This window comes from Notothenia rossii, assembly GCF_949606895.1.
Source record: "Notothenia rossii genome assembly, chromosome: 8".
NCBI classification, from domain to species: domain Eukaryota; kingdom Metazoa; phylum Chordata; class Actinopteri; order Perciformes; family Nototheniidae; genus Notothenia; species Notothenia rossii.
The window spans coordinates 65,491,903-65,517,256 of NC_136906.1; the positions used below are offsets into that span (position 1 = coordinate 65,491,903).

The 25,354-nt window shown below is 41.5% G+C and overlaps 2 protein-coding genes across 4 annotated transcripts in view; one reads left to right on the forward strand and one right to left on the reverse strand.

Annotated features, from left to right (window-relative positions):
* The window catches only part of LOC307014906 (scavenger receptor cysteine-rich domain-containing protein DMBT1-like), a 55,251-nt gene that overhangs the window by 15,834 nt on the left and 14,063 nt on the right, over positions 1-25,354 (reverse strand). For 2 of the 3 annotated variants that reach the window (XM_079643152.1, XM_079643153.1), the window contains exons 5-12: positions 5,305-5,598; positions 4,865-5,185; positions 4,341-4,628; positions 3,762-4,076; positions 2,891-3,190; positions 1,608-1,916; positions 1,002-1,316; positions 208-522 (exon numbers count right to left, since the gene is read on the reverse strand). In XM_079643152.1, the coding sequence (XP_079499278.1) occupies positions 208-522; positions 1,002-1,316; positions 1,608-1,916; positions 2,891-3,190; positions 3,762-4,076; positions 4,341-4,628; positions 4,865-5,185; positions 5,305-5,598 (2,457 nt within the window). The remainder of the gene's footprint in view (positions 1-207; positions 523-1,001; positions 1,317-1,607; positions 1,917-2,890; positions 3,191-3,761; positions 4,077-4,340; positions 4,629-4,864; positions 5,186-5,304; positions 5,599-25,354) is intronic. The other variant, XM_079643154.1, reaches the window with a different exon arrangement.
* LOC307014911 (uncharacterized protein) lies at positions 16,375-18,035 on the forward strand. Its single transcript, XM_079643166.1, has 5 exons — positions 16,375-16,387; positions 16,581-16,804; positions 16,927-17,086; positions 17,195-17,211; positions 17,775-18,035. Exons 2-5 carry the CDS (start codon positions 16,661-16,663, stop codon positions 17,796-17,798), a joined length of 345 nt encoding a protein of 114 aa, XP_079499292.1. The 5' UTR covers positions 16,375-16,387; positions 16,581-16,660; the 3' UTR covers positions 17,799-18,035.

A 25,354-nucleotide genomic window follows, 5' to 3' on the forward strand; every position in this document is an offset into this window, starting at 1 on the left:
TTAAGAAAGCTTGTGAAAAATGCTAATATTTCTGCAATGACTCTGCCAACTATAAAAAGAGAAACTTCCAAAACTTCAGCAAACTGTCATACAAAAAACAACTAATACTTTCCAGAAATTGCATGCATTATCATTGCACACAAATGCCAATATTTAGGATTGGCAATTGAATTTCCACTATTAATTAGAAGAAATAAAGAGTGTTACCTGAGCATATAACACCAGCATCTTCTCCGTGCCCGCAGTTATTTACTCCAAAACCATTATGCGGACAATGTGTGATTGCATTCTCTTCGCCTGCACACTCCACGTTATCCAGCCATATTGGACCAGTGCCTCTACCAAAGTGGGCACTTGAAGGAGCAGAAATTGCATGTCCACAGCCAAGCTGTCTACATACCACATCACCATTGCCAAGTGACCATTCATCATCACACACAGTCCCCCACTGGCCTTTGTAGAGGATCTCCAATCTACCGGAGCATTGACTTGTGCCGCCGACCAACCGAATCTTTGCTGCATCTAAAAATGTAATTTAGGTGAGTTGAACAGCAAGCGACAGTCCTTAAGTCATGTCTCAACAAACAATTCTAAAAAACATTAATACATATTGTAAAACAAAAAGTGAATATGTTTTTTATTTTTTTAAATATTGTTTATCCCATCGTTATATGAGAAGCTAATTTTGACAGTGACGAGGGAAAAGGTTGACTTACGGTAACCTAATTATGTGTAACATTTGTCACCTAAGTGTAAACATTACTAGAGCCAGTGGCAAGTTAGCATAGCATAGCTAAGCGGCTGCCATCCTCAGATTCCTATTTAACTTAGTGTCTGGTGAGAGTGTCAATCTTCTCATCTAACTCTTGACAATAAAGCTGATTAGTGTATTTACAAAAAGTTGATCTATTGCTTTAAGGAATGATTACACCTCCTTTATTATTGTTATTATATTTGTTACCCATGTGAGAATGTTCAACACGTAATTTTAAAGGCCATACCTGCACAGACAGCGCCAGCGTCATGTCCGTGCCCACAGCTTGCTCCTCTGTAACCTTTGGCCGAGCATTGCCGAAGAGATGTCACATTGTCAAAACATGAATTGTTCGCCTCCACTACTGGTCCACTGCCCTCACCAAAATGGGCACCGCCTGGAGCGTTTTTTGCCTCACCGCATTCAAGCTGCTCACACACCACCTGAGCTTTACTCAGGGTCCAGTCTGTGTCACACACAGTTTGCCACATGTCGCCATGACGGACCTCTACTCTGCCAGAGCACACATCCTTACCATTCGCCAACCGGACCTCCAAATCTCCTGTGATATGAGGTAAACTGAAATTATTTTACAGTACATTCCACATAATAAAACGTTTTAAAAAACACTGGAGCACTTGTTGCCTATATTGCACACCATTCAGATTTGGAACACAAAACATTTAACTATATGGAAATGGGGATAAGATTGAATGTGGCAATTTAGTAAATAGAGTTTTGTAAAAACCAAGTAAAAAAGCCCTACATTTAATTGTTCAAAAAATAGGATTGATAGAACTGAACGAAACAGAATAGAATGCATAACATTTGTTTTAGATATGCTTTTTCTTACCTGTGCAGACAACACCAGCAACTGAGGTAATTTTGCAGGTTCTGTATGTAAAAGGACTTTGTGAGCACTGACTCAGTGTTGACTCCAATCCACTGCATTCGATTCGATTGATCCAGGTATGTCCTGTGCTATGGCCATACTCAGTCATTGTGGTAATCTTATGAGCTGTCCCGCAGTCAAGCTGTCTGCACGCCACATTTGCATCATTCACATCCCAGGATTCACCACACACAGTCCCCCACTGGCCTTTGTCGTAAAACTCCACTCTTCCAGCACAACGACTGGACCCATTGGACAACCTCACATTGCCTGGAAATGACAGAACTGTTTTATACGTATATATATATACAGTATACAGTATGTACATTCCAACTTTGCTGTTGTTTTTTATTTATGCTACATGCTACATTAGTGCTCTCCAGGGGCATATGCTAGTGACTGAAAATGTCTGTTGTTTAATTGGTATCTTTAGTAAAAAATATTGTGTAATATTGCTTCAATTCCAATTGAAACAGGTGCAGTTAATCAGCCCGGGGAGCAACATTGTTAGTTATTGCTTGCTACCATCTGTGATTTCAGCAATTGAGCTTGTAACATACAAGTTTGCTTGGCTCATTGCTTTGACATCTGGCCTTGTCTTTTTGTGTTGACAAATAAAAGAAAGTCAGCAAATGCCCCACTCCTTTTAGAAATCAGTGTTTTGTGGGCTTGTTGAAAACGATCGTGGGCTACACGGCAGTCCTGAAGCCATTTTTAGACGCTGTTTCCATAATTGCCTAAAAAAGGTTCTGTTACACTCCTAGGTTTATGTCACGGTTTTAGTGTTGTCTGTCGGGTTATGGGTTTTTTAAGTCTGTTCATTCTGTGTTTTGTCTTCCTCCTTGTGTTTTGTCTGGTCCTCCTCCCTGTTGTTAGTTTCCCTGGTGTGTCTGATTGTCTGATTGTGTTCACCTGTTGCCCTTGTGTTTCTCCCTCCCCTGCCCAGCTGTTTCTTGTCCTGTGATTACCTTTCTGTGTATTTAGTCTAGTCTTCCCCTGTGTTCCAGGTCGGTTCATTGTTTTCCCTCCATGTTTCCACGGTCCGTGTTCCTTGTGCTGCTCGTTTGTTTTTTGGGATATTTTGGATACTGTCTTTTTGCCACAGCTTTTATGATTTAATAAAGCTCGCTTTTTGTTAAATTCTGCATTTGGGTCCTACCTTTTCCACGCACCCTGACAGATTCATGCTAATCTTGTTTAAAAAAATTAACCACTTCAAATATCAATTAAACTTCAAGTCTTACCTAAACATTTTACAGATGCCTCTTCAATGCGATCATGACTTGTTCTTCCACGTTCTCTCAGTATGCACTGTGAGAGAGAACTCTCTCTACCATTACAGCTGACCTGATACCCTCCAGGATGTCCGCCATCACCGTATGATCCTGGAAGATGGTCAGGATCTCCGCAATTCATCTCTCTGCACACCACTGTAGCTTCATTTATTCCCCAGTTAACATTATATGGTGTTGCCCATTTGACACCAGTGTAGAACTCAACCCTGCCAGAGCACTGGTCAGTCCCATTGATCAGTCTAATTGTAGCTGGGAAGCAAAAAGCAGAGAATCAGCCACTGATGTTCTTAGCATGTTTGTCATGACATTCAAATTGTATGTAGCATTCTCCAAATACCCTTCTAAACAACTTCACAATCAACATCTCTGGATGAAACATTGTCAGGAAATTCAAAACAAAGAGACATAGAGATAGAAGGACGAACAGACTGACGGACAGGCAGCCCAGACAGACAGACATTTTTTCAGTAAAACATTTTGATGTAAGTCAAATTACCAAGAATAATCAGCAAAATACTGATATTAGGAACTGTGTCTTCATGGAAATAGTAACACTTTTCAGAGGCTGGCAGGCCTGTTCATGTAATGGGGTAAGGGATGTCACCGGAGTGACTATGTTTACTGTTGGTGGCGCATTTTATATATAAATCACTATATAAATACAGTTCATTTACCATAACATATTGCATAGGAGCTCACTGCAGGCTATAATTCAATTGTTCCTGTGTTAAGGGCGACAGTTAAAAGCAATTAAATGAACATTGAAAATTGAAATAATATAAATAACATGCCAAAAGCCATAAAATAACCGAGATGATACCTGAGCACACCACACCCGCATCTTCCACATGGCCACAGTTATTTTCTCCACGGGGGGCATGTCGGCAGTGCAATAGCGACGTCTCATTACCGACACATCTAACATCATCCAGCCAAATGTCTCCTTGGCCTTCACCAAAAAAGGAACTGGATTTGGCCATCTTAGCTGTTCCACAGTCCATTGCTCTGCAAACCACCTGAGCATCTTTGATGTCCCACTCATCATCACACACAGTTCCCCACGTGCCACCATGAAGAACCTCCACTCTACCTGAGCATCGATCAGTGCCGTTCATAAGCCTTAGCGGTGGATTACCTGAGGACATGTCCACTCATGTTAACATTACTTACAAGCTAGACTGAAATAATCCAAATATTAAGCTTTGTCTGAACTTTCAGTTTAGTAGTTATTAAGGTAGTTAGTTAGTTGCAACCATTAGAATATTCACCATTAAATAGCAATAATAAGGTGTAATGCAGATGCAGTATGCCAATTCTGGGTTTTAATTAACCACTTGTCCTTTGCCATAATGGTTGAACAGTGCTGCAGTGCAGTGTGTACCCTCCTTTTGTGTCTTACCTGCACATGAAAGAGAAACAGCTTCACATCTCCCGGTGTAATCTTGAATATTGCATTTGGAGAAGGAATCCACAGGGCCAGAGCATCTACTTGTATACCCACTGAGTGTGCTGTCACCAAAATTGAAGCTTTCTTGGATTTTTTTTGGAGCACCACAACCTAGTTCCTTACACACCACTGCAGCATCTTCGCTGGCCAAGTTATTACAAATTTTTCCCCAGCGGTGATTGGCTAAGACTTCCACTCTGCCAGAGCAGCGGTCAGTCCCATTGGCCAATCTGAGCGATTCTTGAAAGCAGATAAGAAGAGGTATTTTATTAAGAAAGTTTGTGAAAAATGCTAATATTTCTGCAATGACTCTGCCAACTATAAAAAGAGAAACACCCAAAACTTCAGCAAACTGTCATACAAAAAACAACTAATACTTTCCAGAAATTGCATGCATTATCATTGCACACAAATGATAATATTTAGGATTGGCAATTGAATTTCCACTATTAATTAGAAGAAATAAAGAGTGTTACCTGAGCATATAACACCAGCATCTTCATTGTGGTCACAGTCGTGTTCTCCAAAACCTCTGTGCGGGCATTCAGAAAGGGACTTCTCATGACCAGTGCACTCAACATCGTCCAACAAAACCTGATCCTGACCTCTTCCGAAAAAAGACTTGTACTTGACAGAGAGAGCATTCCCACAATTCATCTCTCGACATGTCACATCTGCTTCCTGCATCCCCCATTTGTCATCACAAATCGTTCCCCAATTTCCATCGTGGTAGACTTCCACACGTCCAGAGCACCGTCCATCAGAAGAACCGTTTACTAGTCGAATTGGTGTACTGTCTGTCAGGTGGAAAGTAAAAAAATCAAGGGTATGTATATTCATAAGCCATCCAAAATGTAAGATTTATACAGGTGAAGTTTAACAAAAAAGATGTAGCTTGAACACAGGAATTACTAACGTTCACAGACGATAGTAGCATCCACACAGCTTTCCTTGCTTTCCTGAATTCCACACAGTGAGATAGAGCTCTCATTTCCTAAACAGTTGGGTTTGATGCCATGCAGGTCACGTGACTCTCCAAAATATAGCTCTTCAGTCTGAGTGACAGGGGTGCCACAGTTAAGCTCTCGGCACACCACGACAGCGTCTAACTCCGCCCAGTCACTTTTGCATGCTCGTTTCCAGTTGCCTTCATGGTAGACTTCCACTCTGCCAGTACACCGATTGCTTCCGTTGACTACCTTCACATGTTCTGCAAATGATGTGCACCGTTAAAAAAATCTATAACCATTTGTGAATTAAAGAACAATCGCACATTTTGGGAAATACATTTTTGTTACTGGCAAAATCATATGACAACATTGAAACAACTTTCACCTGTATTTTTTGTAAACATCTGCAAAAAAGAGAAAGTTAGCTAAGCTTCACCAAAAATTGGAAACAGTTGGAACAGTTTCCAGGCAACCACCAGAAACCTAAGGAAGTAACTGCTCAAGTCCAAGAAAATAGTTTCTCAGTGATGAAATCCGAAACTCTGTAGCTTAGCATAGTTAGCTCAGCTTATTTTAGCTTAGTGTGGTTAAAAAGCAACTTGCAGGTTGGACACAGCAGTGAATAAATGTGTAGGAAAATGATGAATACACTAGATTTTCCCAAAAATATACACTACAGTGACATCTGGCGTCGTTTTAAGTAAGACATTTTCACTTCCGCATAAATAAGCCTCCGCACGTGACCTTCCGCCTGTGACGTAACATGGGGGAGAGCGGCCGGTCTAACGTATGAATAAACATGGATCACAATGCTAGTTTTGACCAGAGTTGGGTGTAACCTGGGTGGGTAATAATATTACTTTTGTCGGTAACGGAGTAGTGTAACGCGTTACTTTTATAATTCAGTAATCACACTACAGTTACTAACATTGCCCCGACACGCGTTACTTCGTTACTTTTATGAAATAATCACACTCACTGACAGACAAGAGCGGTTTCCGCCGCAGGTTTGTATACATGTAGGCCTACGTAATCTGCGCGATTCACATCTCCACGTGCAGTGCTGCATAAACATGGCTGAGTCTTTTCATCTGTAAACTTCCTCTACGGGGCCGCTCGCTCTCTTTTTTTGATTGCCCTCTCACGGGTGAACAGTTCAATGTCCCGCTTCATTGTAGGAATTCTGCCATGTCTCTACCACTTTAGTTTGACCATCTCTGTTACTAAGTTATGGAAAACTAAATAAATAAGTAATTAGATACCTTACCGTTACTGCGCTCATAAAGAATGATAAGAATAAGAATAATGCGTCTCGAACTGGTTTCATTAATTAGTGTCTTTACGTTTCACAGACTGTTACGGCCCGTCCACACACAGGCAAGAAAAAAAGATTTTTTGCTTGGCGATTTTTTGCGAGTAACGCAACCAACAACCAATCACATGAATCTCCCGCCCCCGACATACCAAGCAATAGCAATGTTAAAACGAAGTAAACTGGAACTCCCCAAACAGGCGAAAACCTACCAGTTTCACCCACTGTCTCTGCCACCTCCTTCCATGCCTGGTTCCTCCGGTTTGTATCCCGGTAAATAGTTCTGGTCGTAAAGAACCGGGTGATTTGCTACCGTAATTTCTCGTTTGGAATATGAGGAAATGAACTGCGGTCTGGCTCTCCCAGCTTGCACACGGTTTGATTGGCTACCCAGATAGCAATTACCTTTGGGCCGGATCCGCACGAAAGCCTTTAGATCCGTTTGTAGCTCACACACGTTTTTTGACTGTGGGCCAGATGCGCACCAGATAGAGCTTTCAGCCTAAACATTCCATTTGCAAGCAGTGCAGTATTTTTGCTGGTTTACAGATTTGGCCCAGATCCGTAATACGTATTTGAGCCGCAAGCCCCAGAAATCATTGGAATGGAACAAATCAAAAATAATATGGGTATATATTTATTTGATTATTGAATTGAAACATTAAAATAAAAATAAAATATAACATTGAAAACTAAAAACTTAACACAAAAATAGTCTCCTACAGTAATTTGGCATTGTACGATTGATTTAAATATTAAACGATTGATTAAAAAAAATTCATTACGCTAATGCCCACTATCCATAATCCAAGTAGCCTACTCTGAGCTTTCAAAGCCAACGTTCGCTGGCGGCAAATTCACTCAAGAATGATCAACTCAAGTAAGTTTAGCCAACATTTTTGTTCTAATTTTGTATTTGTGGTTGGTATATATATGTATTATATGTGTATATATGCGTCGATTGATACGCAAGTGACTCAAAATGCTGAACTTTTTTGTCAAAACTCTGTTAGTTGATCATAGTTTAGATAAGCTAACGTTAGCGTTAGCCAGTGGATAGGATAGCCGAGCAAGTTACAGCCTTGAAGAGTTAATATTAATTTAACGGTGGAACAGTATGTCAAGTAAAAAAAAAAGCAGGATTAATGTATAACTTTAATATTGAACTTTTATTCGAATAGTGACGTTAATGTGAGTGGAGGCATTGTGCTTTTAAAGGCGGGCTCAGATGGCAGGAGAGTGGTTTGCTGAAGACTCAATTCGGCATTAAACTTGGTAACACACAAAAATAAGTTTAACTTGTAGTAAACTTAGACGTCGATATAAATGACTTATGCGAGTATGTTTCCATCCCCACATGCGTATTAAATCTTACGTTTCAATTTGTATATTTTATATTTCAAGTATTTGTTTTTTACTGATCTTGGTGGGCATAAGTTAGCCTGAATAATTCACAACATTACGTTAGTAAATCTTACTTTAAATTAATTTAATTAATTAATTATGATAAATGTGAACCATTACCCAGAAATTTTAAGCTACTTATAGCGCTTCTTGATTCGTGTGTTGCTCGTTCACCAAAGTTAAATCTGTCCTGCCCTGCGAAGCCGCCTTTTCTGTGTCATGGAGTCATCGATTTACTTCAGCTTTAAGATTCGCTGTCATGTGTGTCCTTGTAATGGTCTATGAATAAAAGACTGAACATTTGGAGGGTGTGCTTGTGCATGTGGGGGTTGGGTAATCAAGAAAGGGCATTTGTTCAACTCTCAATTTTTACGTATCCTATGGATTCAGCATTTCTTAATATTGTTTGTGCATCAAAACTTGAATGTGGCACTAAATTTAGCAAACTTTCCAACATTGACCAAAAATGTGTGGCTTTAATTTAATTTTAGTTTAAAAAATGTGCTTAAATGTGTTTTTTTATTAAACCATCACTTCTATTTCTTTTCCAGATGCTCCACACATGATGTCTATTGTTCAAATTTAAGATATAACTTCTTACACACTTAGGATTCAACATTGCAACAATAAATACATAAATACAAAAAATTAAAAAGTACATAAATAAATAAATAGTAATATTAATAAATACAGAGAGAGAGTGGGAGAGAGAGTGCGGGAGAGAGTGCGTGAGATAAACCCCCTGATCCCACCGGAAGCGTCTGCGCTGCGGCTGTGGCGTTTTTAGCGATCGCGGCCACTCTAGTCTAGTCAATGGGTGCTATTCCACCAGACCCGCTGCGCCGCGACTCGAAGTGTAGTCGGCGCAGCGCAGGCAGGAAGTGGAACGTTCATCCGGCCCAGGCCCATCCCCCAAATAAATCCGTTTTCAGACCCCCTTTCACAACACAACAAAATAGGAAATAACAACAATAAACACGATTTAAACTGACAGAAACATAAACCATTTAACTACGTAGCCTACTTACTTGTAGAAGTACAAATGTCCAGGAAATATTCCAAAATCAACAACAACTGCGAGGCTGCACACACGACGCTCCGCTTCCGCAAAGTTTTGAAACGCGCCTGGTGGGTTATGACGCAGGAGGAGTTCGCAGCGCGGCACAGCCGCAGCGCAGACGCTTCCGGTTGGGATCAGGGGGTGAGTGAGAGAGAAAGTGTGAAAGAGTCAATATTTTCATATCATTGAGTGCCAGAATGACATGTAGGTGGCATACAAGCAATATGAGGACACTACACAGTTTTTTACGTATCCTATGGATTCAACATTCCTTAATATTGTTTGTGCATCAAATCTTGGATGTGGCACTAAATTTAGCAAACTTTCCAAAATTGACCAGAAATGTGTGGCTTTACCCTACAGCAGGGGTGTCCAAAGTACGGCCCGCGGGCCAACTGCGGCCCGGGATCCATTTTTTATTGGCCCGCAGCAAATTATAAAAATAGAATAGAATGTGGCCCACACATGAAACTTGCACTTGACTGTATTGTAGTTCTTAGTTTGACCAGTAGGTGGAGCTACTCACTAGCTGCAGTCCTAATGCAGCTTCTCCACAAAAAAAAGTTTCAAATAAAAAAAATCCGCGACGACAAAATGACAGAACCAAAGAAACGCAAGATAGCAAGTGAATGCAGAAAATTTCAAACACAGTGGGAAAATGAATATTTCTTCAAAGAAGTCAGGGGGAAATGTGTCTGTTTGATTTGCAATGAAACGGTTGCAGTGATGAAAGAGTACAATGTACGACGACACTACGAAACCAAGCATCCGACCTTCACGTCCTACACTGCTGCTGAGCGAGAGGAGAAAGTCAAGCAAATGGTAGCTAACCTGCAGGCTCAACAACAGTACTTTTACCGTGCTAACAAAACACAAGAAAATGCTACAATAGCTAGCTATGAGGTAGCTCAACTCGCCGCGCCACGGGAAAGCTTTCTCAGACGGTGACTTCGTTAAACAGTGCCTCATTAAAGTCGCTGGAATAATGTGCCCGGAAAAGATGCAGGAATTCAACAACGTGAGCATGTCCAGAAACACAATTGTGCGGCGAATCGAAGACTTGTCAGCTAACATACAAAATCAAGTGTCACATAAAGCTTGTGCTTTTGATTTTTACTCGATTGCATGTGATGAAAGCACAGATGCCACAGACACCGCACAACTGTTAATTTTTTTGCGGGGAGTTGACGATAACTTTTGCATTACGGAGGAGCTGCTTGATCTTCGGAGTCTAAAGGGCACAACAACGGGTAAGGACATTTTTGAAGCCGTGTCAGGTGCAATTAACAAGATGCAACTTAAATGGGACAAGCTGTGTGGAGTTGCAACGGACGGGGCTCCCGCTATGACAGGCGAGCGCAAAGGAATGGCATCTATGGTGTGCGCCAAGGTGCGAGAGAGTGGAGGCGAGGCTGTCAAATTGCACTGTATCATCCACCAAGAAGCTCTCTGTGCCAAGACAGTCCAGCTTGGCGATTTGATGACCACAGTTGTGAAAACTGTCAACATAATTCGAGCACGAGGGCTCTACCACAGAGAATTTCAAGCTTTCCTATCTGATGTCGATGCTGAATACGGGGACGTACTCTATCATTGTGATGTGCGCTGGCTTAGTCGCGTCTCCGTGCTGAAGCGGTTTTATTCCCTGAGATCAGAAATTGACCAGTTTTTGAAAGAGAAGGACCGACCTCTTCATGAACTGAGTGATCCTCTATGGTTGGCAGACCTGGCCTTTCTAGTTGATCTTACTGGTCATCTTAACTCACTGAACAAGAGCCTACAAGGCAAAGACCAGCTTGTACCACAACTTTATGCACACATGAAAGCATTCTGTGCGAAGCTTCGTCTTTTTGAAACACAACTACGCAACTTCAACCTTGCGCACTTCCCTACGCTGTCCGAAATCAAATGTGCTCATCCAAAGGCCGACCTCTCTGCTAAAAAGGGGAAATATGTGTCTGTGATCACAACTCTTATGACAGAATTCAATCAGCGCTTCCAAGATTTTTCTGTCATTGAGAAAGAAATCAAGCTGTTCTCAACTCCCTTCCTGATGGATGCAGAAGAAGTGGAAGAGAGTCTGCAATTAGAACTCATCGAAATGCAGTGTGATGATTCTCTGAAGAATCAACATCAGCTCCTCTCCCTACCCGACTTCTACCAGAGCTTGGAAAAGGCCAAGTTTCCTCTGATGCGACGCCACGCAAAAAGAATGACGAGTCTGTTTGGCACAACTAGGGGTATCACGGTTACCGGTGTAGACGGTAACCGCGCTAAAATATTGTGACGGTGAGATAACCTTCTGAATTTCAAAACACGGTGTTATGTCGGTGGGTTAAATTACCGCACACCGTTACACCGGGAGAGCTTTCATTTCCCTAATACTCCCACGGTTACACTGTATTACACTGTTACCGCGCTAAATACTTTGCATTTCAAAACATAATGTTATCTATGTGCGTTACTAGAGCTCTACACCACACACGTGACACTTTCGAACGTTCGCAGGCGCCACTAGTCCTAGGTTCTTTTATCACACTCTCTCACTTTAAGCATGGCAGCAGAAGAAGGAAGCCGCGATGGTACCATTTTTCCACCTTCTAAGCGCAGAAGATCAGAAGTGTGGTCCTACTTTGGATATTTAAAAAACTCCGAGGGGCAACTGGTGGAGGACGGTGCCCCCGTGTGCAGGACATGCCGGCGGAAGGTATCCGCGAAAGGGAGCAACACATCGAATTTGCTCACTCATCTACGAGACCATCACCCGCAGCTGCACAGCCAGTGCAAGTTATATTTGTTAATATTAACACATAGTTTTAGCTGAAATGCTCGAAATAATTTTTGCCTTCGGGTAAAGGGGAAATGTAACAATTATATCCGACTGTCAATAATGTTAAATCTTGATAATAATCATTTACATTACATTAGCAAATGCACCTGCTCTCGTGTGTTCACCATTCTTAGATCGGCGCTAAACGCCATTCTAAGCTAAGTTGAATAGCTAAACTTTGATATGCCATGAGACAGTGAAAATAGTGCAGTGAAACACATTAATGATTAAGTTACTTCTGACTTTGGGTCAAGGGATAATGCAACGATATACCCGATTGTCTAAAATGTTAAACCTTGATATTAAATGTCAGTGTAAGCACGCCCACTGCTAGCATTTTAAAATACATCCTACTGCGGTGCCATGCTCTATTCGTTGGTAGCTAGTGCACTACTAAACGCCATTGTAAGGCGCTAAACAGCTTAGTTCTCATACAGTACTGGCTTCTTGCCTAATAACCTAAATTTACCATTTACCTGCATCAACATTACACTTTTAAGGTAATAAATTAATGTAGGTATTTGACTTCATACGCAAACTTGATGATTGTTGAATAGTAACTTAATGGCTGTTTTTCTCTCTCTCTCTCTCTCTCTCTCTATATATATATACATATATATACATACATACATACATACATATATATATATATATATACATATAGAGAGAAAAAAAAAAAAATTAAAAAAAATTAACTAAAAAAAAAAAAAATTACCGAGATAATATCGTAAACCGTGGTAATTTTGGTCACAATAACCGTGAGCCGAAAATTTCACACCGTGACACCCCTAGGCACAACATACATATGCGAGCAAACATTTTCTCTGTTAACTCTGAACAAAAGCAGATTGAGAACCAAAATGACCGACAGCCATCTCTGTGATGTCCTTCGCATCTCAACCACCAAACTTACTCCTGACCTTTCAGCCATCCTTCAGTCCAGAGCGCAGCATCACTGCTCCCATTAAGTGCAACGCTGTTCCCATTGTAGGTGAGTTAAAATATATTACACAGTATTCATGTGTTCAAAAGCCCAATTACTTAATAAATTCAGTCAATTAAAGTTGATAACATTTTTCTAAAAAACATTAGCTGATGTGTTAACAACCGCAATAAATTATTTGCATAACTAGGTTAAATAAAGCCTACCCTTTCCCTTGTCCTGTTATTTTTCCCTCTTTATACAGGGCTGTGAAGGGGGTCCCCATCCTGACAAAGAAGCAATCTGAGGCTGCAGTTTTGAGAATGAGCTGCCAACCCTTTTTGTAAAAAAAATTAAAACCCATACATAGAAAGATGTGATGTATAAAGTTTTTTCTTTAAGTATAATAAATTATCAAGAATAATTTACCTACATTTGATTGATTTTATTTGAAAATAGATAAATGAATACCCATACATAGAAAGATGTGATGTATAAAGTTTTTTCTTTAAGTATAATAAATTTTCAAGAATGATTTACCTACATTTGATTGATTGATTTTTATTACTGTTAATACACTAGAGGTGAGGCGATATACCTTAACTTTAGTGAGTGGCCCAACCTTTCGCATATTTTTCTGTATGTGGCCCTCAGTGAAAAAAGTTTGGACACCCCTGCCCTACAGGGACAAGCTAGTGATCATTCCCTTGTCTCACACAAAGGACTAGGGAATCAAAGATCTTTCCAAGTTTTTTTTTTTTTGAAACAATTTTGAATCAGTTTTTTAACAAGTCTTTTTTTCAATTTGTTACTTTTTGTATAGAAGTTTTGTGGATTCGTTTTCACCGAAGAGAACACGGTGAATTTGGTGGGATCTAACTGGTACGTCAATGGCAAATGCTGGTAGCCAAATTATGCTACTGATGACAAGATTAGCAAGGCCATCAGGCGATTCGAGGAGCCGGGCCCTGGGTGGAGGTCATACAGTGCTCGTTTGATTTTTGAAAGAGGTAAAAAATTCAGACGTTCACCAGGGATGATTAAGATTTTGGGTGATCACTGTCATGTTCTTTCATCAAACTACCGTAGATGACTTAATTGAAGCAACACAAAAATTAAAGGAGTATTTGAATAATGGCACTGCTGGTCTCCTGTCTGAAGCGGAGGAGCAGCCCCGAAAACGAAAACGGAGGGGAAAAAAATATGCACACAATAGTTACTGGTTATAATAGAACTATTGTTTCTTGTCACTCAAATATTACATGTGTTTTGACTAGATACCCAACCTACGAATCAGACACTAGTGGCCCAAAAAACGAGGGGTGTTATTCCGCAAAATGCGGCGACGTTACCCTTCATCCCACCACCCTGCTTCAGTAAGTCTAACTATGATGAGTCCACTATTGGTGGCACTCCAGTGTTGAGGTGACCCACGGACCTGAATAACCTAACCCACTGAGAACTTAGACTAAGTTAACTATCTAAACACTCAGAGAGTCCTTTACCTCACCTGAGCTGAGGTTATCCCATACTTGAATGACACACAGAGACCAATCAAGGGCTTTGATTTATGATCTGTATGACAGTGGCCATGTCGGCAGGCCACATCATGTGGACAGCCAGTCACCCTGTGTGAGGCAGGCCACTTAACAGGCCAGAAGGAGGCGAGATCAGAGCAACGGAGCGAGGGATCATTGTCCACAAGTTAATCGATCGCAGATGGCGTCGTGGTCACGGACGAATACAAAAAAAAAATTATAACCAAAAAAACAAAACAAAAAAACCTAAATGGGTCGCGAAATGTACTTGGGCGGCCGTTAATATACCTGGGCGGCCCGCCCAAGTATAGTCTATGTGTGGGAAACCCTGGCTTTGAATATTTATTTTCCTCACTGTATGTATGCAAAGCTATACTGTAAGAATATTTTTTTTGTTGAACCTATAAATCCTTTAATTCAATGCTAGACAAATGATGGGTGCACCCTGTGGAATACAAAAACATACTGTATATTTCTTAAACCTGTCAGGGCTCGACATTAAGGACTGCCCGATGGCCCGGGGCCATCTAGTATTTAGCTCGGGCCATGAAGCCTCACCTGCTGGTTGCCCGATCGGGCAATCTATTATGCCAGTATCATGCAGCTCGCGGATCCAGTAATGAGTGACCCGACAGTAAAACTAAACATATCTATAACTAGTTTAGGTAGTTTGAGAGCTAATTAAAATAGCTACGTGTGATATTCTAACCTGAAGCGTGTGTTTTGTCCGCTCACCGCTGCATGTGATCATGCAGAGCTGCGTGTCAACTTGTCAGCAGCAGCTGATCTCTCTCTCCCGGCAGATTAGACTTCACTCCCATTTATGTCCATATCGATCAGATCCAGCTAGTTCTAGCTAATGATAGGACTACCTGCTTAGTAAAAAACACCTAAACAATAACCGTCGCTATGCAACTGGGTGAGGCCCCAAAGTATAGCGCAGCATTATGCATTTGTTTACATGCCCACCGGAACCCCAAGGCATTACCAACAGATAAACGCACAATCAACCCATACAGGACATCTCTTTCTCCACATTAAGTGTTAGACATTAGAATTGACTATTCTTGTCTGTCACATACTCTTCTTGTCTGTCACATAAGTGGCGCAACTGAAGCGGTATTGCGCTAAAGGGAAATTATTTTGACCGAAGAGATTTAGATTTCCCGGTTAATGGGAACTCTGACGTCGCCATTTTGTGTGCTTCGCGGATGCGCTCGGCTCCTCTCGGCTCCTCTCGACTGCTGCTCGGGTCTGCTCGGTCAGTTTCCGGATGAGGAGGCATTCGTTCGACCAACTTACAGTAGATAACATTAAAACAATTTTTAACAGGGGCCATAATAGTGTAAATAATGTTTGTTTTGGCAGTTATAACTGAATGTAATGTATTCTACTTTTTTACATCTGGGAAGGCATTTGCCTTCATCAGATGGAAAGTGTCTTGACCAACAACTGAATTATTTCTTATAGCTATGCAGGGCATGCAAGCGAGCAAACACAAACAAGAACAAACAAACAAGTGAAATTAAGAATAAAATTGAAATTGTACAATATAATATTGTGGTGGTTCATCTTATAATTCAGTCTAGAGAATGCACCAGACAGCATCTAAGAGCTGCAAAAATCTAAATTTTCTAGGGGGAGGCCCCCCAAACCCTTCGTGCGTCATTTAGTCCGTGCACATTTTTCAAGACAATCTTTGAGCTCAGGGCCATCTGTAAATTAGCTTAGATGGCCCACAGGGGCCCAAAATCCTTAATGTCATGCACTGCCTGTCTTATAAGTATTACAATCTTTTAGTTTATATGTTTGTGTGGCCAATTTCTTTTCTTATTTATTTATAATCTGCTAATCACTATTGATTTGCCTTTTGCCAAATAGCCAGCGACGGTCGGGACCAAGGAGGCAGGGGTCATTTCACACAATTAATGGGGCCCACAACACCCTGAAATGGGGGGGATAGTGGCCCGATTCCCTGCACAGGTAAGACAAATCGTGATAGTATTGTATCTTGAGTTACTCTGCGAATCCAACCCACACACATGTCCCCTATACCAGTATATTTTGAATGGTTAGGCTAAGTTTTTAATTTAGGAGTGATATCAAAATTCTATTAACTGACTAAGCATGATGGTCTTGCCCTATCAAATATCTTTATTTTCCCACATTATTTCAGCTGCAGAGCTGCATGGCCTGTTGCTGCTTGAAAATATTAAGCAGCAGGTCAACCAGTTAGCAGGAACTTTAAACATTTTGATGGCGAAAGTAGGATCAGGCCTGCATGCCCCAACCTACGAGATGCCCGAAGAGTTCCAATTCCCCCTCGACAGCGATGGGGAATTGGAGCGTTTCGGAGAATGGCTCCGCAACCCTCTAAACAAAAGAATGAAGAAAAATCTTGTAAGTATTTTTATGGGACATGTTTTCATATGCTCAGTACAAAATGTTAGCCTTGTTTGTCTTTGAGTTTGTTGCAGTAATGTTGACATGTATATTCAGTTCAGTTTCCATTCTCCACCTAGGCGACTTCGCTCTCCTCTGTTGGAGGGGTGGACACTAAGAGGGTTGTGTGGAATATTCTGGCAAGAAGGATTACCTGCACCGTGGCACGCAGGATCAATTGGAAGGGAGTAAACGGCAAAAGGGCCTTCAATAAAATGGCCATGAAAATCGTTCTTTTCCGTAAGTGTCTTTACAAATGTTTATTTCATCATAATGGTGTAAAAAGAATTAGATTGGCCTAGTTGAATTAGATTGCATTCACTCAATTTCCATCTTCTCATTTAACAGACACTTCTATCCTACAGGTAAAGTTTAAGCAACAGTTTGTTCTCTTGGAACTGAATCTATTACCTTAATCTTGTAAGCACTTTGTTTCACAAGACTCCCTTAGCCTGTCAATCACTACCTTGTAAGTCTTTCACTTTCCGTCTATGTGTTTGCATGTGCTGCAAAGTTTTTCTATTTGTTTTTACACTATGCCCATCATTGGCGGGCCAGGGGTTTTATGGTTAGGCCTTCAATTTTTTTAACAAACAAAGCGAGAAGGAAAACGAGGAAGGAAGGATAATGAGAAGGAAAGCAGACATTTACAGTAAACTAACATATTATGTATGAATGCAATATTTTTCTTAATTTTGGCTTAGCAGGCCCCTGACTGTCCGCCACTGATGCCTACTCTGAATGCCACCTCTATGGTCTCTGTCCCCATTGCATGTGCAGCATGTCTTAACGTTACATTCACCCACTGGCTGTCACTGGTCTCTGTTGGCCATTGCTAAATCACCTTTCTTTGTAGATGGCACTACAGTCTAGCAGTATTAGAACAGTGTAAGAACTTATTTTGTGTGTTTGTTTTACAATACTGTAGGTACAGTGCGCAAATGCGCTATAACGAGTGCAGTGATGGATGCAGACATATCCCAGCATACCATTCGCTGGTTTAACCTGGCAAGCGACAGGGAAGGGGGCCGCCAGGAGAGACAGGAGAGGAGACGTAAAGCCAGGATACACTGCCCGTCCCCGATCGACAATATTAATTATTTTATCGTTTTTGTTTCGTTTTGTTTTTGTTTTTAAGTTTACAGTTCATGTTTTAATAAAGTTTCATGTTCACGTATACAGCAAACATCTCGACTTGTATATTGTTATTTTATGTTTCTGATACCTTGAGTAAGTAACAGTGTCTGAAGTAAATACCACCACCATGATAGTTAGTTTGTTTGCTATGGTCACAGCACATTACCTAATGCCAAACATAATCTGAGGATTTACTTGGTAAACTGCAGACGCGTTAAACACCATCACATGTTATTCATCATTTACACAGTTCCTCCTTCCTTGCCTAGCTCTAAGCTATTGAAAAGTACTTAACGTTTATGAATGTACCTCCTTCATTTGACTGGTCCACTAACTTTAGATGAAAAGTGAAATGGCGACACTTCCATGAAGACTTAAATATAGCCAATATTAGCAAGGTTTAATGTGTTTAAATGCCGAAGATAAGGCAAAAATTGAAGTTGGCAGTAGTCTGTTAAACAGAGCCGTATCGCGTCTGGTAAGCGGATCCGTATCGCATCTGGAACGCGGGTCCGTACCGGATCTGGAACGCGGAGAACCATATTGAAACGGAGCTGGACCAGTGCTGGCCCATATCTGCTGCAAATCCGTTTTGCGGATCCGATCCAGTTTCGGGCCGATGTGCGTTTGGACAACGGACCGAGTCCGTTTGGCGGATCCGGGCCAGATCGTCTGCTAGGTGCGGCCCAGATCCGGCCCAGTGTCTCTTTGTTATCTGGGTAGCGCTTGTACTGGCGGGATTTGCATAAACGGGATTTGATTGGCTGATGCCAGCTTCGAAAGCATCGGGAGCATCAAAAGTTGAACATTGCTCAACTTCTGATACTCACGATGCTTGCAAAGCCATGCTCCGCTCCCCACAATGCAGTTCGGCGAAGATTAAAAATCTTCTACGTCACCCCATTCAAGTGAATGGGCGAAGCTTTGAAAGATTTGTTTCATGCCTGTGTGTGGACGGGCCGTAAGCGCGCCACAGTTTTGCCTCTGCGAGACTCCACTTGCACCCCCAATTGAGCATGTTTGGGATGCTCTGGATCGGCGTATACGACAGCGTGTTCCAGTTCCTGCCAATATCCAGCAACTTCGCACAGCCATTGAAGAGGAGTGGACCAACATTCCACAGGCCACAATCAACAACCTGATCAACTCTATGCGAAGGAGATGGGTGACATGTTAGGGTTAGGGTTTAACCCTAGGGTTTTCGGACCCCCCCAAACCCCCCCAATAAAGCAAAACTGCACGTTTCAGAGTGGCCTTTTATTGTGACCAGCCTAAGGCACACCTGTGCAATAATCATGCTGTCTAATCAGCATCTTGATATGCCACACCTGTGAGGTGGGATGGATTATCTCGGCAAAGGAGAAGTGCTTACTATCACAGATCTTTTCAGATTTGTGAACAATATTTGAGAGAAATGGTTATTTTGTGTATATAGAAAATGTTTTAGATCTTTGAGTTCATCTCATGAAAAATGGGAGCAAAAACAAAAGTGTTGCGTTTATATTTTTTGTTCAGTGTATATACAGTGCAATAAGCTTCTTAGTGCAATAAGAAGCTACAGGGACGTTAATCTAACGTCGGTAATATTAACTTTATTTAATACAACATTTACGGTACAAGATTTAATCATACAGCCCATGTTGTATAATAATGAATTACAGCAAACATGTGCAATATATCCATTATTACAGCTCCGTGGGATGGCAGTAAGATGATATGGGTCCATTCTTATTGTGCATCCACGGGTAAAGATAAACGCATGTAGTGCTGAACACGTAGGTTAGATGCGCGTTCATAATGCAGAGGGAAATAACTCTCAGAATAACGTTATTAGCACATTTTTACAACTTGAGGAACTAATGTTTTTAATAAGGGCTATACTGTACAAGTGTTCATACTGGGTAGTTTATTTAGTTTTTAAAAAATTATCCAACGATTTACAGACCACTCTTTCCCCATGTAAGTCAATGGGAAAAAGTGTTTCCGGGCCTGGCAACCAAACGGAAATGTAGTACCGCCGTTTGGCCACCACGAATATTTTCATCCGAGTCCAGCGCATTTCCTGGGGGCTTGGTGGAGAACCAGTGGAGAACAGAGCAGCTGTCTTGGTGAGTGACCGGCGTTAGCTACAGTTAATGTTAGCTAACGTCAGTCACGGGTCACATCACAACATTGTAAAGTTAGCAATCATATATCAGGCTATAACTAAAGTAGTATTGATAATATAGTAACGTTACTGGCAAGACTGTTGATACATATCCATAACAGAAACTAATGCGCAAGTATCAGCCGTATTTCGCGTTACCTAATGCAACTCCACACTACGGTGCTGTGTACCGGAGGGGAGACGCGAGATACTACGGAGCCCCCTAAGGGACATGGAGAAGAAAACTTTTTTTTGGAAAAAAATAAAAAATGTTTTGCGAGATCGAGCAAAACCTTTGCGAGATCTCGCAATAATTTTGCGAGATCGAGCAAAACCCCGTTGCAGTTTGTAGACGGTCCCTAAGCACTCCTCTCCCTCCTCCAGCTGCAGATCGTGACCAATTCTTGATGTTTAGCTCGGATGACGGCGCGTATCGAACTGTTCTGATAAAAACGACTCTGTAGCTCGTTGTCTACCTTGCTATGATTGTAAAGTCATGTTGTTTGTATTTTTACAACGTTATGTTCATGAGTTATTGATCCGCAAAATTCGAATCTGTCAATAGAGGTTTCTCAATACTCAAATTTCCCCTCCTCGACTCCTATCCTCGACTCCTCTCCTCGAGACTTGGTGCCGCCCACAGGAGATGCGAGCAGAGGACTGAGGAGGGGAACCGAGGAGAGAGGAGTGGAAGCAGCAGGCGGTTAGAGAAATGAGAACTCCTCTCCTCTGAGCAGTCATTTTAAAGAGACGTCCATTAATGATGACAGGAGGCACAGCAGCACTCTGATGGACAGATGTGTTCATGACGACTTATATATATTTACTTTTAATTCATTGACAGTGCGGTATAATGAGACAATAACAGGCTACAGATGCGGACATATACACACACACATATATTTATATAAATATATACAATTTCAGAATCAAACAAGTATGAGAGCACTCTCATAATAACGTAACACAATCAGAGACTGGATATATCCCTGGAAATGCATCCGTGGAGGAGCCGTGGAGGATGCATCAGTGTCTCCTCGGTTAGAGCTCCTCCAGAGAGCCTCCTCGATGCTCGATGCTCGGTCCTCGAAGTGCATTTAGAGAAATGAGATGTCCTTCAAAATGGCGCGCTGAAATTCATTTCCGGGTCACTACCGGAGGACCGAGGAGTCGAGGAGGGGAAATTTGAGTATTCTGAAGCGGCAAACTCTGTGAGAGAGCCGGGACGCCAATACGGAAGTGGCACACACTAGGGGTTTCACAACTACCAATATTTACTAGTCGACTAGTTTTTCAAAATAGTAGTCGACTAGTCGACTAGTCGTTACGTCATAATAGAGACACACAAAGAGAGGTTTACAACTGTATTTTCTATTGGAACTCATACAGTAACATTAAACACTGCATTTTAATTTGTGTTACATGGCTGAGTAAATAACAAACACTGGACTCACCAAAATCGACAGCAAAAAACTTTTGTTTACATAAATGCCACGTAAATCCAGTGCGCAACAGCGCATTGCGCAACACTTTATTCGCTGTCCTCCACGATAACGTCCACCTTTCCATATTTTTGGTTTGAACACCAACGCATCGACATGTGAGGGAAGGAGGCTTGACCGCTTTCGGGTGACAGTGTTGCCTGCCAGGGAAAAAACCCTCTCACTCGGGGTGCTTGTGGCTGGAATAGCCAGGTAGCTCCTCGAAAGCGGGGGAAGCGGTGCACGTTTTCTGCCCACCACTCCAGTGAATTATCCATTGTGGGGATATGCGGTGTCCGCTGGCAGTAATCCCGTAGCTCATCATCCGTATCACTGTTGACCCGTGTTTTCTTGCTGTTCGTTTGCCTCTGTTCAGTGCTGACGCCGGTCCGTTGATCACTGGTGCTAGCATTACTGCTAGTGCTAGCTGTCGGCAGCGGGTGTTTCATCTTCAGATGGTTGCGCATAGCAGATGCATTTGTATTGTACTTCAGTACAGCTGTACACAACTGACACTTCACTGTGGAGTTGGTTACATCTTCGTTGAAGTACTGCCATACATAAGAATGTCGGACGTGTTTTGTAGCATTTTGCAGCACCTCGTTTACCTCAATTTTTTTCCACGACTAGTCGACTAGGGCCTACAGCGCCGACTAGTGGTAAAGGTAGTCGACTAGTCGACTAGTCGATTAGTTGGTGAAACCCCTAGCACACACTGCAGTTCATATATTGGCCGATAGGGACTGACTGCAGAAAGGAGCAATTTCCATAACTTTACAGCAGAAAAAAACATGTTTCTACCCATGGATGCAATAAATATTATTATGAATATAGTTAAATTCCACCTTCATGATTATGGATCTGTGAGTGAATAGTTTTCTAACACGACCCTTTTATTTATATTAGGTCTTAAAGGTTTTGCATAAATTAGGGCGTGGTCACATTGAGTGACGGCTCTGTGAAGTGACTGCTGCTGTTAGCTTCTTGTCTCTCTGCTAGCTGAGTACTTATTTATGTGTTAATGATTTTAATCAGCGTGTAAGCGAGTGGTAGCTACATCGGTGCTAACGATGCTAATAGTAGCCTCCAAGTTAAAATCATAGACTATATTTATAAAGGTTAAAACGAAATAGACAAGTGTTAAGCGTTAAGTGGGATAATACTGTACAACAAACGGCTTCTGTTTGAGATTGATAAAATAAGGTCATCCTTGTAACTTAGAGAGATGATTATTATGTAGGTAGGAACTGTATGCATCGATAAGGTTAATTATGTATGTAGAAAAGCTAATGTCGAAGTAGTGTATGTAAAATCAACCTCACAATAAGATGTGTGTATATTACAATTATTAATCTCATATTTCAAGATGATTACTTAGATATTACAATATGGTTGGTTGAGCTGGAGTTCATTATTGAGGTTACACGTTAACGTCAGTCATATCTGAAGAACAAACCCAAACCTTGTTGTTTTTGTTAATTGTATTACCAAATTGCTATCAAATAAACAGTAAGCATTGGTAACACAACTTCCAAAGTTACAGTAGAATAAAAAGGACCCTGACTCGAACAATACACAATCCAACATGTTCAACAGAAGAGAATCAGTTATATTGTTTGTACACATGGCAGAGATGGAGTACTCGAGTCCTGGACTCGGACTCGAGTCGGACTCGAGTGCCGATTTTCGGGACTCGTGACTCGACTCGGACTCGCGCACTGATTGACGCGACTCGGACTTGGACTCGTGAATTCTCGCGCACGAGGACTTGTACTCGGACTCGGACTCGAACACAGTTAATGATGACTTGGACTCGGACTCGACTCGGACACTCCTTGGGTGACTCGGACTTGGACTCGGACTCGAACACAGGTAATGATGGCTTGGACTCGGACTCGACTCGGACACTCCTTGGGTGACTCGGACTTGGACTCGGACACGAACACAGGTAATGATGACTCGGACTCGAGCAAGTTTTCTCTGGAGACTGATGTCCTCTGTCCTGGCGTGTGCACCTGCGAGGCGAGTTCACATACTGGGCGCGCCCCCGCTGCTATACCAGTCTAAAGATGTCCAGAGACAAACCCCGCATCGTGCTGTATGCTTTCAAAGATTTCGTTTCAATATTGGGAAAGAGCAGCGCAAAATGCACATTATGTGGACAGAAGATTGAAGAAAAAAGACTGGGACAACGTCGAATTTCAATCGACACCTTTCACGGCAGCACCCAGAAAAGTAAGTAGAAATGCTATTGTTAGCTTGCTAACCCACGTTAACGTTAGCCACTAAAGTGACTCCACGAAGGTTTAAGATCATCGGGTTAGGTTGATGTAGGGGAGGATATCACATCCTAGGGATCAAGTGCAGTTTTATTGTCTAGGTAGATACTATAGATACTGTTAAAAAGCTATACATGTCCTTGGTGATACTGCAGATGATGAGTAGCCTAGCCCTAGCGTACTGTGAAAATGAAAATTAGAGACTGAAAATGATCTCCGTCACGGAGGCTCCATAACACATTACTCTTATGGAGTTCATACATATAGGTAGGCTGTATTGAACACTATCATCAGAGTAATGTGATCAAATCAATAAATAAAGATTCAGCCGATAACACGAAAGCACATGGCTACTTAACATGCAGAATGTCGTAATTGTACATGCTAAGTATCCATGTGCTTTCTGGGGCTTAATCTTTATTGATATCATTTAAACGTTCACTTGTTGGTTGTTGGACATTGTGATATAATATTTATTATATTCGCTTTGTGTTCGACGTTCATAAGTGATGTGATGTTTTGCCGACTGTGTTGAAATAAATTCACAAAATATTTGTTAATTCCAACACATTTAGAATCATATCCCTTTTTACCATTAGTGTGTGGTTTGCTTTGTTTGTGCTTGAACATTAAATTTTTGAAGGCTCAGGATTATGGTTTTGTATTTCACTGTTATATAGCACACTGATAACAATGTTACTTTTAACATTGTTTCTCAATCCTTGAACTCAAACCATATTTGGATGGTCCAAAAATGTATTTAAATTATTATCATAAACATGCCACAACTAGTTTGCAATGGTTGAAACTAATGATTAGTAGTTGGGGTAGCCCTATTTTTAACCATACAATTTATTTAGCAATAAGAAAGTTTTTTTGAAATTATTTGGCATCAACCAGCTAAAGTGTGTATTCTTTCTTCCCCTGGGCACCAACAATACCGTGTATCACTTTCCTCCGATGTGACATCGGCTGCTGGGTCTAGTAGTCAGAGTATAACATCATTTCTCAGTGAAGGACAGCGAAGGATCTATGACCCCAGTCATCCTCGTCAAAAATCCATAAGTGATGCTGTTGTGAAAGACCTTATCATTAAATGCTGTTTGCCTCTCTCCATTGTCGACAACGAGAACTTCAGGCACTTCCTCCATGTCTTAGAGTAGACCCTCAATACAGGCCAATAGCAAGATCAACCATCTCCTCTGTGACCATTCCAGGAATAAGAATATCTTATTAAGGACAAGATCAACTTTATTATAACTGACAATGCATCCAACATGCGAAAAGCATTCCAGGCCAGCTTTCCACCAGAGGAGGCTACAGTGCTGTGTGAGGAAGAGACTAATGATCTAGGCACATTAAAGGAGGAGGAGGAGGAGGAGGAGGAGGAGGAGGAGGAGGAGGAGGAGGAGGAGGAAGGGGAAATATGGCAAGACCTGACGACAGAGGATGAACAGGCAGTTAC

Excerpts from the sequence above, each read along its gene's own strand:
- LOC307014911 (XM_079643166.1), top strand. The coding sequence starts at position 16,661 with ATGGCGAAAGTAGGATCAGGCCTGCATGCCCCAACCTACGAGATGCCC. Across the intron at positions 16,805-16,926 it reads AAAGAATGAAGAAAAATCTT|GCGACTTCGCTCTCCTCTGT; the intron begins GTAAGTATTTTT and ends TTCTCCACCTAG.